The sequence below is a fragment of the Cupressus sempervirens genome, chromosome 3 (assembly GCF_028749045.1).
Source record: "Cupressus sempervirens isolate cs-2001-9-10 chromosome 3, ASM2874904v1, whole genome shotgun sequence".
NCBI lineage: Eukaryota > Viridiplantae > Streptophyta > Pinopsida > Cupressales > Cupressaceae > Cupressus > Cupressus sempervirens.
In genome coordinates, this window is record NC_143120.1 from 497,758,358 (window position 1) to 497,773,096 (window position 14,739).

At 32.5% G+C, this 14,739-nt stretch overlaps 1 protein-coding gene across 2 annotated transcripts; it reads left to right on the plus strand.

The window, feature by feature from the left end:
* The first annotated feature begins 1,811 nt into the window (after positions 1-1,811).
* ATSPO22 (Tetratricopeptide repeat (TPR)-like superfamily protein) lies at positions 1,812-6,901 on the plus strand. Of its 2 annotated transcripts, none has more exons than XM_089820542.1 (5): positions 1,812-3,469; positions 4,126-4,315; positions 4,429-4,461; positions 4,551-5,153; positions 5,911-6,901. In XM_089820542.1, exons 1-5 carry the CDS (start codon positions 2,160-2,162, stop codon positions 6,535-6,537), a joined length of 2,763 nt encoding a protein of 920 aa, XP_089676668.1. In that variant the 5' UTR covers positions 1,812-2,159; the 3' UTR covers positions 6,538-6,901. The 2 variants fall into 2 exon arrangements, with proteins under 2 accessions (XP_089676668.1, XP_089676669.1); XM_089820543.1 differs by having other exon boundaries at positions 5,920-6,901.
* The last annotated feature ends 7,838 nt before the right edge of the window (positions 6,902-14,739 follow it).

A 14,739-nucleotide genomic window follows, 5' to 3' on the forward strand; every position in this document is an offset into this window, starting at 1 on the left:
TTATGGTTGCTGATTATAGTGTTCACATGATCAAAAATTAATAAGGTTAATAAGTTTTTTAATAATTAGATAACTGATTCACCTCCCCATCCATCTCAGTTATCTTGGTGGAATTTTCTTTCTAACAAATTCATCCTACAAATTGATATTTTTCCATAACACATTTTGGGCACTCTTTGACCATTTATACTAGTGCTCAAGAAGTTTATTTGTATGAAAAATGTGGCATTCATCCTAAAAATTGAGATTTTTTCATCACCAATTTTGGGCACTATTTGACCATTTATTCTAGTGCTCAAGAAGTTTATTTATATGGAAAAGGTGATATTCATCCAAAAAATTAAGTTGAACTTGAATCCTCATCTCTTCAAGAACTAGATTTCTATATTAGATTTGTATTCTCTTTCTTTAGGTTGATCTTATAATTTTGGCATTGAATACTCATTTTAGGATCGCAAATCTAAATTCTTGAGCTACTTTAAAAAATAATGGTATCATTGTTCTAAGCTAACTTATTATCAACAAGTAGGTATGCATCAAATTAAGTGTGAAATATTTAATTTTGGATCCTAGGTTATATAAATTCACAAGGCTCTAGACCATTTATTTGTCTATGTATAGAGAAGACACATCACATTATCATCTCCAAACCATTTTGAGTCTGATTGTCTAGACTAGTTTGAGTGTGATTCTAGTACATTTTCTTTATAAGTATAAATACAAAAGTATTTTCAGTATGTATTCAATCATTTCAAAAATTATTTAATTGGTCCTTTAGAGCTCGAGTAAAGCACGGTGTAGGAAGCTAGTCACTTTTTCTTCCCACCATAACAAACTATGCCATAATTTTTAACATCTCTAGTCCTAATTATTGTAGGTGACTATTAATGCATTTATTAAAAGAACACACACTAGGTTAAATTTTGCATACACCATATTTAAATTGAATATACACATAAATCAAGTATAAAAGAATATGATAATTTACTTGCTTAGAAAATAATCAAATTTAACATTTTTTTTACAATAATTGATATAAATCTTTTTACTAATTACCAAAACAAGTCATTAAGTACAATTTGCAACATAATAAAATTATTCTCTTACCTATAAAAGAGTGAGCATTTCTATCCCTAAGTTATTTAATTTTATAATTAACTTTTATTTTTGTACATTTTATTTTGAGACATGTGAAACTTTGATTTATTGTGACTATTGTATTATACACTACATAGATAACAACATAGTATTTTTTTAATCATTTGAAAGGAAATAAATATAAACATGGATAGAGGAAGAGTACGAATAGTTCATTGTCGTCCAATAGTCATGTATTCTTTGTGCACCCTACTTTCATATTACTAATTTTCATGGAGTCGAGAAAATTATAACGATATGTTCATTAAATTGGTTTCACATGTATCGGTAGACGATCATTTGTGAGCTTTCTTGGTTCATAATTGGCCTATTGGTGCACCACTACAAAGGCACTTGCACATGACTCCTAAGACATTTGATCATAAGTATTGATAGTTTTGAATGTGTGACTATGGAGACATCTCTAAGTGAATATCAATTGACACTTTGAAATATCGACTTTTTAGCCCTTAGATATTTAATAAGTTCTAAAGCGAAAATAATATTTTTAAAATAGCTAACTTGTAAGACAACAAAATAAATTATCAAATCCTACTAGCTATAACAACTACTCCACTTCTTCTTGTAAATATTTTTATTTTGTTAAAATAGAAAAGAAATCATTTTTATCTCTTGAAAGAGGTTAAAAGGGAAAGAGTAACTGTTGTGCACTTATCACAATCACCACCGCTGGCATGGAAGTTGAGGAAACAAAGATTTTGTCTTGACCCTTGATTGTAAGCGTAATAGACCGTTAAGATTTTGTCTTGGCCCTTGATTCTAAGCATAAATGTCCCGCATTACGTATCTACCATTCCATACTCCATATGATTATCACGCACCCAACCACCACTCCGTCCAAACCTTCTTCGCCTTCGCTGCAAAATTCGTCGCAATAATCGAGATTTTTTCCCTCGCGTCTCGTTTCATGCTGAAATTTCTCACAAAATCTCCTGTTCATTTGAAAAAATTTCAGAAGATTATTTTGAAGATTTCGTTGTAGGTTTTTGCCTGATTGAAGAATGTATATAGCGGAGATTTTGAGCCAAGATGCAGGCGGCACAGCAGCCAGCATTATGGAGAAGATGGAGATGCAAGTTGCTCAAGTAGAGCAATTGCTTCCCATGGTAAGTCCTGAAAATACTCTGAAATTGAGAGATTTTTTGATGCGCCTTGCATCTTGCAAAAGCTTAATTACGGAAGACCAGAAGTTATTGCTATGGAAATTGAGTTACCGGCTGTGGAATTCTTGCGTGGACATGGCCAATGCGATGCACGCCGGCCAGCATTTTCATGAAGAACACGCCAAAATCCGTCAGGTAGCCAGTGATTTACTTCTGGTTGCAGGAAAGATCGATGGAATTCCTTCCTGTTTGCTGAAGATTGCGACTTTCTTTCATAGAACGGGAGTAATTTGGCATAAGATTCAGAAATACGAGGTTGCAGCTTCGTGCTTTGAGAAGGCTACTGAGCTCGTTTCAGAAGGTGAGGGTTCTGGTTGTGAAAGTGAAGAAGAGCGTAAGTTTTCGTTTGAGCTGCTCGTTGCCAGGGCTAAAACTGCGTGGGAAATGAAGCAGAGGACGCTAACGTGCACGCTGCTAGGCAGGGCAAAAGGTTTCTTGTTCGACGCCGCCGATAGGTACCGTGAGCTCGCGGAACAGTATTTGCATTATGGAAAATGTATGCTTGCTAAGTCGGAAGAAGGCACTGGCAGCAGCAGTGACCAGAGCGATTATGTGAAGTTTTTGAACCAAGCTTTTGAGATATGCTCGGAAGCGCTTTTCAAGGGAATAGGAAAGCCAGAAGAAAGAGCTCTGGCGAAAAATTTGAAGCTTAAGACGCTTCGATATCTAGCCGCGGCTCACCTTCAGGCTGAAAGTTTTGAAAGCGTTCTCAAATGTGTGGCTGTTCTTAGAGAGGAATCGGATCATCCGACAACGCCTTTTTTGTCTTTAAAGGCGTACGTTGGATTGGGAATGCGAGAAGCGGCTGAGAAGGAGCTGAATGTTCTTCTCCTCCATGCAGGTGCGCCTGTCGACATTTGCATTTCCGCCGTCGAAATCGTCATTCAGTCGGGAAGTGGCGGTCTGGAGACTGCTCGTTCCGCATTTTTCCGACTTGTTGATCGCTTTCCATCCAGCAAGGAGCTTCCTCTCAGGGTTTTGGATAAGATTCTGCGAAATGTGTCTGCGGTAGATCAGAGTTACAAGGCTAAAGTAGCTTTGGCGCTTCAGATTGCGTGTGATGACAAAATCGTCAGGTTGTTTGCAGATTCAGAAGACGAAGGATCTGCTGAAAAACGACGTTGCATACACGCTATTCTTTGGAACAGGCAAGGCATTATTCTTGACTTCTTTTTCTGAAAGTTTTTAACTCTGATCCTTCATGTACAAATTAAATTGCATCAAATCTCTTCGTAAATATCTGCTTTCTCAACGAATAACAGATTTTCTTTTACCTCTTCGCCCTGTTTTGGCATGGTATGTTAGGGATTGTTCACTGAGATAATATTTTCTTTTTAAAATTCAAATTCAATTCACAGTTCAGTGAATTATTTCCATGTAAAGTGTAGCTTTCTTAGAAATTACAAAGTTTTCTTGTCGAAGTTCAAACAAATTTAATGAGTTTAATCTGATTTGATGAAAATTAATTAAAACTTGCTTGAAACCTTAAACAATTTGCGTGGCTTTTACTCTCCATTTAAGTGCTAGCCAGCGAACTAATTTCATCAAATCAATTCGATTTGTTGAACTTCAATAAAATCTTGCTTTCCTTAAATAATTTGTACGATTTTATTCTCCATTCAAATGCTTGCCACTAAAATTGAAGATTCTTGATAAATACACATTTTCTTTCAGACTTTAAGCAGCATTGTCTCCGAATTTAAATACATTTTCTTTCAAACGTTGAAGTAGCTTTGCATTTTTATTTCGATAGTTCCAAACATAGAATTTTGCGTTCTCAAACAAATATAGCGTTGTGCGGCAGTGGATCTGAGTTCTTCAGGGCAAAGGTTTATGACACGAGCATTCTCCTATTTGAAGGATCCATGCTCTATCTTCCCTTAGATGCAGAGAGCAGTGCTTACAGGGCGAAATCCCTACGCGTGCTTTGCCTTTGTCACCTCGGTCTCTCACAATACGACCGTGCAAACGAATTCATCATGGAAGCAGAAAAGGTTCGTAATGATTGTCGTCCCTATAAACCGACTCGTTTCATGTAAAGATCGCCCAGTCTGCAAGCAAAACAGTTAATGGATATTATTTCTCATGTTTGCAACACCTTTTGCAGATCGAAGCGACTGTAATCTGCCTTTTTCTTAAGGTGAATTCCCAAATTCACGCCTTTTATTTAGCATCTCATGTGCGCTTCGAAACAAGATCTGACTTTGGTCCTGTTTTTCTCCATTTTAGTTCAAAATCTGTCTGCAACTGAAGGACGAAGCTGGCGCAATAAAAGAGTTAGATAGAATGATTCGCTGTACAGATTTCGATGCCGAATATCTAACATTAGCTTCACACGAAGCCATAGCTTGCAAATCCATCAGCGTAGCGACTTCGGCACTGACGAATTTGCTGAAATTATGCTCTTCAGGAAAACTACTTTCAACAAAGGAAGTGGTTGTGGTGCGGAACATAATACTTCTTCATCTGGACGATCCGAACGCTCTCTCGGAAGTCCTAAAATACTTCAATTATGCAAAGAAGCGCATGCAGGAGTTCGGAGTAGAACAATTTTTCGGCACCGGAATTACAGCGGAGAAGGAAATAAACTGGTTTGCCGGAAGTGCATGGAACAGCGGTCTCAAGGCGAGCAAATCAAATAAATTCGACCTCGCTGCAGATTTATTCGCCTGCGCAGCGGAATTTTACGGCGCACTTGAAGATTCAGTAGAAAATCTGAAAATGCTGTCGAAATCTTTGATAATGTCAATTGCTTCAATGCTTACTTCTCAGAAGAAAGACACGAAGAATCATTTAACAGAGGCGGTTGTGCATTTGGATAAAGCCCGAAAGGTAAGAATTCTAGTATTTCCTCGAGCTTCAAATTCAAAATGTTTAGGAGCAAATTAATCATTCTGTGATCTAACTTCAGAATGTAAATGAGGGCCCAGAGTCGTAGACAAACATCAACTCTTTGACAATCATTTACAGTCTGATGGATTATAGGAATATATTAATCTATTAATGCTTTATACATATTTACTTGTATTTTAGTTTTACATTGATATTTTGAATTATATTTTGTTATTTAATATCAGAATGTAAATGAAGGTCAAGAATTGTAAACACATTAGGAAACTTCTGGCACTCTTCGCATTCTGACGTGGATATGAATAGTGAGCTTAAAATTCAAAATACATAATAACAAATTAATCTATTTTAGTTTTATATTCATATTTTGAATTACATTTTATGATTTATTGTCAAATACAAATGAAATATAAGAATGGTAGACATATTTGATCATTTTGGAAGAGCTTAAACCTGACACAGCAAGGTTTGATTTCTAGGTTAAAAGTGTTAAATAATCATTTTTTTCAAATTTAATCATAATATGTAATGTTTAAAGATAGCTAACTGACACTCATTTACTTACAATTTACATTTTGATAATAGATAAATGTTTGAAGATAGCCAACTGGCACTCATTTACTTGCCATTTACATTTTGATAATAGATGACAAAGTCTGATCCAAAACATAACTAAAAACTAAAACGCAATTTCAAATATAAATAAGTTATAGATTGTGAAAATTGACAGATCTAAAAGTTGACACAGGTTCAGGCAAGCCTTGCAAGTAAGAACGAGAAACCAGACGAGAGTTTGCAAATGTATAGTGCAGTTCTAGAATTCGAAATAAGGGGATGCATGAGAGAACACAAGCTACAGCTTCAAATTCTGAAGCAGTGCACAACAATGAAAGGATGCAAGCCAGAATTTTTATTGAAAATGGGCTTTCATGCATGCCAAAGTGAAGCTGGAACCCCCGGTGAGTATGGCCACCTGGATGTAGCCAGCACAGCATTAAACGCATGTCTCCATATGGAGCTCAGCAGCCCCTTTCCAGATTACAAAATGGTGAGTTTAGTTATTCGAAAGCTCATTGGAATTGCAGATGCAAAGTGTGAGGAAGAAGAATGCTTGGGCTTGTATAAACAGGCGCACCAGATAATAATTGGAATGAAGAGTGGGGAATACCCAACGGAAGAAGCCAAATGGTTGGCGTCAACTGCCTGGAATAGATCCGGCCTTCACGTGAGATTCAATCGTCTGTATGAAGCAGAGAAATGGATGAGGATGGGCTTGGATCTGGTTAAACACGTTCCTTTCATGCACCAACGTTTTGCTGCCACCATGGCTGACACCCTTGCCAAACTTATCAACCCAAGTACTTGAGACCTCAGTTTGTTCTTGCTTGCTCGTTTTGTAACATTGGAAATATATTTAGATGATCTTCTCACGAAACCAAGATTTTCATCTTTCACAGGAACGTCAACTGATTCACGGTTGCCAAAGCTGATTCTTGATTTCATTTCAAGAAACTATGTTTGTACTCGTTATTGTTCTGCTGCCCTGTTTGGTTGCTGGTATAGGAATAGAAAATTAGAAAAGAAAAATGGAATGGGAATGGGGAATGGGAATAGAAATGGCAATTCCAATCATGTTTGGTGCACTTGGAATTTGACTGAGAATATGTTAATCCATTGTTTAGTTGTACAAAAATGGAATAGGAATAAGGTTAAGTTTTGTATTTCTAAAACATTTTTCCTAATTTTTTTTTTAATTTATTATTTTTTTGGTTAATTCATTTTCATTTTTTTAAACAAATAGATATAATTTAAAATAATGTTATAAAAAAAATTCAAAAAAAAAAAAACAAAAAAAATTCAAAAAGAAAAAGTAAAAAGAAAAATTCAAAATTCAAAAAAAAAATCCAATTTTTTTTTTTTTAAATAAAATAAAATTAAAAAATTTGAAAAAAATTAAAAAATTAAAAATAAAATTTAAAAAAAATAATATTTAAAAAAAAAAAATGGAAAATCAGAATGGGAATGGAAATGGCCTATTCCAATAACAAATATTTTTTGGCATAGACATGCTCATTTTAGGGGCAAAATTGGAATATGTCTTCCTATTCCCAATTCTGATTGAGCTTACCAAACAACGAATATAAAACATATTCTAATTTTGTTTTCCTATTCCACTCATATTCCAGCAACCAAACGAGGCCGAAAGGACATGCTTATCCATATCCATGTAAACCATTGTTTTGGTATCATTCATGAAAGGCCATACTTATCCATATCCATACTCTAGCTTAGGTTATATCAAACCATTTAATTAATAGTAGTTTTTTTGAATTAGGAGTAAAGAGGATATTTTAGATGGGGTGTAATTCTTTTACAACAAAAATCAAAAGACAAATAAAGATATTTTATGAAGTTATAGAAATATAATATAAATATTATAGTTTAAAATTAATAAAATGATAAAAAAATTATATCAGATTAAGAAAAATATAAAGAAGTAAATAATCGATTAAATAATTAGAGATCATTCAAAATTATCATATCTTCTCATTTAGTAAGAAAAGCTTGTAGATCAGAACTAAAATTCTTGAAACTGATAGTGAACTCATATTTTTCACCACCTCGATGCAAGTTGAAGTGCCCTTCAAACATTGCCTTTGAGAGTCCCCGAATTTTTTGTAAAGAGATTTTATGTTATACAAGGAGTCAATGATCATGACCTTGTTATAACTAATGTTTTGTATTTTTACTTTGATTTTCTCTATTTTCTTCTACATTTCTCTAATTCTTTCTTTCTTAGGAATTAATTGACTCTTATTTTATATTTCATTCTCTAGAGTGTGTGATCTATATGCTATTTTTATTTAGCTCTATCAAGAACTATTTTAAGAAATTGTTATGATTGGCTAACTCCACATGAAATTCATTTGTCTTGACAATTAACAAGTCAATTGCGGAAGCATAACAAATTCAAAGGTGTGAAGTAAATATTGGACAGTTATGGATTTAAGGGAAGGGGTGTGAACCAAGATATTATACAAACTAAAGAAATCAACTTACTTATTTATTCCACTCAATGCATTTGTAGAAATAAACAAAAGTGAAAAAAACAATGCAACACACAAGAATACCTAGAGTTTTACATGGAAAATCCAATATGGGAAAAATCATAGTCAAATCCAACGCACTATATAAAAATTTATTACAATAGGTATAAGTTCTTGGCTAAGGAATCTCACTACTCTTGATTTGACTTATGGGCTAAGACATATAACCTTAGGAAAGATACAAGTGACTTGGCGACAAAATATGACTTCTTCAAGGAAAGAATATTCAATACAATTAAAATAAAATGTATTTAATGAAACAGAGTGCAAAATGCATCCTTTTAGATTTTGATTTCAATTCTCTTCCTCATATATAATAAACTAACTTCATCATGACTTTTCACAATATTCACTTCTCATCTGCACTTGTAAACCTTCATACTTACATTGTACACCATACACATTCACTTGACCAACTTATCCTATCCACAAAATGATTAAAACACACATACACACAAATGTTGCAACATTAAATTATATCAAGTAGGCTGGCCTAATTGGATGAAATGTGTAATAGATGATCTACTAACCAAGAACTCAATCTCCAAGCCTTGTAGAAGGAAATCAAAATATGTACACCATAAAAACATGCTGGTGCAAAATCTTTTCTAGTGGTTTCAGGTCCCTATAAAACCTGATTTTGATACTGTTCTTCAGTTTGTTGCAGGTTTTTTCCTGGTTGGGATGTATTGCTTTATCTTTATGTTTTTTTGTTAAAGGGTTTCAGGGGCCCTTCAAAACCTGCTTTTACCATAATCTAAAACATGCTGGTCCAAAATCCAAACAAGCATATCAAAATATGTATGTGATAGAGTTGGTAAAGAAAATCAACTAAGAAAGATCACTTCACCACATGGACCTCCAAAAAGCCTACAATGTGCAATATATTATCTCCTGACATCCAAAACTAATATCTAAGAGTCACAGAAATAAATAATCAACAAAGGAGGAATGGAAGGTATTTCAATAACATATATTTTGTTTCTATACAATCCAACACAAAGAATTTTAAAATTCATGTGCAAAGGGTATTATAAATTAAAACCTCAATTATAAGTTCTTTGTATATCCATAAAACATATACAAGAGTCTCACACCATGATGTACAATGAAAAATGATATAGACCAAAATAGTATCACCTTAATAGAATTTTTTATCACCAATCTAGTAAAAATAGTGAGATTGCTGAAATCCCTAACTATTGTTGTCTATTAGTCTCAAAAACTCAATCATATATTAGGCAGAGTCAGACGATCATAATTGTGAGTGAGCTACTCTATATAGGTCGAGTCACATAAAGACTTGTAAATAAGCATGTATATGTCAAGCTCTAGAGGAGCCGAACAAATCTTTGGTCACCAAATATTTTTAGTATAAGCCAAGTCTAATGATTGTCAAGAAGTTAGAACACATTAAAGTTAAGTCACATAGAAGGCATCCATCATAGTAGAGACTGAGCAATATAAACATGTACAATGAATGCCAAGTATAAGCAATAGTAGGTGTCAAGCAATGAAGAATTGACATTCAATTCAGGAACGATTCAAAAACTATTTTGGGACGACATGGACAAGTCATTTAATAATTGTAGAGGTTGTTACAGAGGCTATTACACATTTTATGACATGGATCATAGATCCCTATGACCAATGCTCAACCAATTAGATGAAGAGGCAAAAAAGGGAAGCATTTATTGGCAATATGGCTAAGTAGGAAAAGTTAGGGTTTTCATTTATATGGAAACATATATCTTAGGATGAGAAGGTATAATGTACAGATAAATATCCCATAGTTGGATGCAAAAAATTGTCTAAGTGTTAGACAATTTCACTAGTAGCATAGGAATAGTTTTGCAAAGTACATATGATAGACTATATTTTGGCACGCCCAAAGTTAAGGACATGTAGTATAGAGTGTCTTGATGACATGGCTAAGTGCACAATATGGTACAGTCAGTATGACATCATATAAATTAGTTTTATTAGTAAATGTAGTAAATAGAATAGAATAGAGCACAATAGTAAAAGGTGAATTAAAGCTTAAAGATTTATTTTGGTTAAAAAATAAGTACTTAACCAATTAGGGATTTCATCCTAGATGTTAATCCTATGTTAGCAAGAATTAATTTTGTATTATACCAAGCATGTGAATGCTTGAATGTTGATGGGGAAAGTTTTGTAAAAAGTAAAAGTATAAGTAAAAGATCGAATTATGCGAAGTAGTGTGGCAATGTGAGTAGTATGAAAATATTCTTAATATGATATGCTAACTTATGTGAAGGCTATGTGATGTATATATGATGGGTGAGTGCACCAAGATGGTGTACAAAAAGGGGGGTATAAGTGGATACCTTTTTTCTGAAGTCAAGTAAACTTGAACTTGGATGAGACATTTGAGGGTCATCTACTAAAATTGACAAGATGTGTAAAAAATATAAATTGTATCTCTGAATCTACTTTCTAAAATACTATAGTTTTTATAGAGTGGATAAGATTAGGTGGGTCAAAACCTACACACACGAAAAATAGTTCCTAATTTTTTAAGAAAACATAACATATTTGTTTTCGTGTGTAGCACAAAAGACATAGTTATATTTAGTATTTTTTATATTCCTTTGGTAGGATGATAGTTAAGAGTCATATCCAGAAGTTGTATTTTTTTTTTTTGTAATTTTTTGATTAGGAATTTATTTTTGTTATGAATTATTGAACAGACTACATCCTAAAATTGTTCTACCTATTCGTAGCATAACTTGCATCAAAATAATTGAAAATCAAAACTTTTTTTAAAAATTTGTATATAATCAAGTGTATAATAGTATTAGGGTCAGTGCAAGAAGTTGGGTCTCACTTTTGGCCAAAAAGTGGAAGTGTTTTTCCTATTTTAAAAATATATTGTCAATTGATGCCCAAATTTGAGCTATTTAGAGATTAAATATTAAAAAAAAAAAAAAAAAAAAAAAATTGTAGTGCCTAGGATCTTGCTTTTGAATATGTAATTTATTTGTATACCCATATGATAGATTATTTTTTTGGTATGGATCTTTAAAACCCACTTTTTCAAAATGCCTATTTCAAGACCATACCACACTTGTGTACAAACACCATAATTTGACACAACTAAATATTTTTTTGTGAATCTTTTTAAATGAAGTTACCTGCCACACCAAAGATTGATGAGAATAATTTTCTTGAATTTTTTAATGAATATTTTTATTATTTTTAATTTTTAATTGATAATTAAGCTAATTTCCAAAACCTCTCATGTACGAATGCCATAATTTAAATTAAATTTATTTTTTTTGGATTTTTTAAAAACTTGAAAAGAATTGTGTGAGGATTGATGAAATGTAAATTAATTTACAAAATATGAAAAAGTTAAAAATTTATTAATGTTTTCTTGAACGTCACTATTTAACATTTAAGAGATACTTTTGATTAATAAATAATGGAAAAAAAAAATAGATGAATTCATAACACTATAAAATTTATATTTTTGGAATCAGAACAGTAAGACCTATAATAGGTTTTTGTTTTGTCAAAAAAAATCAATGGGGACAACCATGTAATAATTATGACAATTCTTAAAATTGTCAATTAAATGCCTTAGTAAAAAATTGGTTCATAAAGGCATAGGCTTGGTGGGACCAAGCCTATGCCATGCCTTTCCCCAAGGCAAAACCCCATGCAAATTTGTGACCACGCCAAATTTCCACCCATGTCACTAGAATCGGGCACCCAATTTGCAATTAAAAAATCAGGTACCCAATTTGGATTTAGTTGATAACCAAATTGGGCACTAAATTTTTAAATAATTGGGTACCCATATCTAATCTACCCATTGGGCCCCAAAAGATGACCCACAGACCATTTTTCAATGTTTACAATGATTGAATGATAGTTTCAAATTGCAACAACAAATTTCTATCATAGTTATTCTATTTTCTTGTCTTCTTCTACAATTTGCAAGCTGTTGATTCAAATTCAAAACTAGTGCAAACATGGGATCAAAACAATGACGAAATAAGAAAATAGAATTTCTAACAAATGAGGAGATTGCAAAAAATAAAGAGAATGAAGCACAACGTCAACGAGAGAGAAGACAGAGAATTAGAAAGTTGAGGAATATTTCAAAAGAGAAAGACATTGAGGATACCATGATGGATGAAGAGGCTAAAGAAGAGAACCTAATACAAGGAGATTCAGGTGCACATTCTAATCAAACATTTAATACAGGTGTGTCTCCAAACCCTCGAGTTTTTTCTCATGATGAAATTGGTAATTTTTTAGAAGCAGGTTATGATTTAAACAATTTAGATTTTTTTGATGAGAATAGATTGCCAGATGATCATGCACAACAAACTCCAATGGAAATGCATGCCTTGAAAGAAATACCAAGAAAAAATGAAAATGAGATTAAATTCCAAATAATAGTGAAAATGAAATGCCAATTGTAAATAACAATTGTATGAATGTACACATGCAAACACCAATTACTAAAGAAACATGTTAGAATGATACTAGAGTGCCTAAACATAATTTTCATTTCTCTAATGATGTGCTAGATAATCTTGAGGGATTTTTTTCATGGAGACAAATTAGGACATATGCTAATAGATTATATAGACATTTTTTTTATAATAAGAAATTTGGGTTTCAATGTTAGTTGATGTTGCAACTAATTAAAATATCTAAAATGAAAAAAGTAATGAAAAGGATAGGAATGTATGCAAAACCTAAGAATAAAAATGAGTCTTTAAAACAATTTGTATCCATTGTTGCTAGTGTCTTTAATGTTATTAGAAAGAGAAATCGTTCTAAAGATAATAGTGCAGCATGACGAGCAATAACAATAGCTTTAGTTAACAAATCAACAACTGACAAAAGATTGATTAGTAAAATAAGTGTATATCTTAGTGTGAATTGTAAGACTTTAGAAAGAGTTGTAAGGAGAAGGATTAACTTTGAATGTGATCTAGCAAATATTTTGTGGACTTCTAGTGGTAGACTCTTGAGATGTGATATGAAACTTACTAGTGAAGTCAAAAGTTTGGTTGCAAATTTTTGGCATGATAATTCAAGAGTATCACCTAATTCAAGAGATCTTCTTAAATTGAGAGTTGTTTCAAAAATACATGATCCACATCATAAGCACCTTTTCGACATGACTCAAACTAAATTGTTTAGAAAATTTGTAAATGGTAAGGTGTTAACTATTACCATTAGTCAAAGATCTTTTGAAAAGTTTAAACCATAGTATGTAAGGATTAACAAAGAAATAATCACATGTTTTTGTAAAACTCATGTTCAATTTCATTACCATTTTGATGTACTTTGATCTATATGTGGTACCATGCATAGTAAAGAAATGTTGTAGGAATGTGGTATAAAAATACCACCTCAAACTATAAAAGATTTCATATTTGGTTTGTTTTGTAAGCCACCTAATGATCAATACTTTCTTTTCAATGCATGTCTTTCTGGTACATATGATATGTGTGACAATCTTTCTTTGTTAGATGAATATTTGCATGAAAATTCTTTGACTACTTTTGGACAACAATTAGTTGATGTAAAAAGATTCAAAACTATTGAATATCCATTGAAGGATGGGAAGATTGGAAGAAGGTGTGATCTAGTTATAGATATAGTTAGTTGTTATACATTTATGGTTGAGTTTATGAGTGTGATCATAGCAAAATATGTTAAACACTCTCAATATGCTAGATGGTTTGATGGACAATTTTGCATATGTAAGAATACATTTCCAATTGGTACTATACTTTCAATTTTTGACTTTGGAGAGAACTACACACTTGCACCACAAGATGAGGTACAACCACAATATTACAATCTAGTACAAGTAACAATTTATATTCATATAGTTTATAAGCATGCACCTGATAATACAGAAGAGGATAAAAAAATATTAAGAGTACCATTTCTATATGAATGATAATAAATTTTATTCATTTGAGTTTGTCCAATATTGTTTCAAGGTCTTTTATGATAATTTAAAAGAGAGACAAATTCAAATGACACAACATCGAATATGGTCAAATTATTGTACATGAAAATTCAAGAATGCTAGAATGTTCTATTAGTTGAGTAGGACACATAGAAAAAATAATATTCAACATATGTGGAATTTTTTTAATGCTGGACATGGTAAAGGAGAACATGATGGTGCTGGTGCATGTGTGAAGAGAGCCCTTAGTAGAGAGAAATTAAAATTTGAGAAAAAATCCAAATTCAAAAATGCACATGAGATTGTCGAATGATGTAACAAATATTTATACACAAGATCAAGTCAGAACTCTACAATCAAATGTTTCTTCTACCTAGTTAAAGAGAAGAGCATCCTTTCAAGATATGATTGTGATACAATTAGTGAGTTAGCTAAATGACATTCATTTAGGAGTTCAAATTCTAACACTTGGACTATATGGACTAGGGAGATT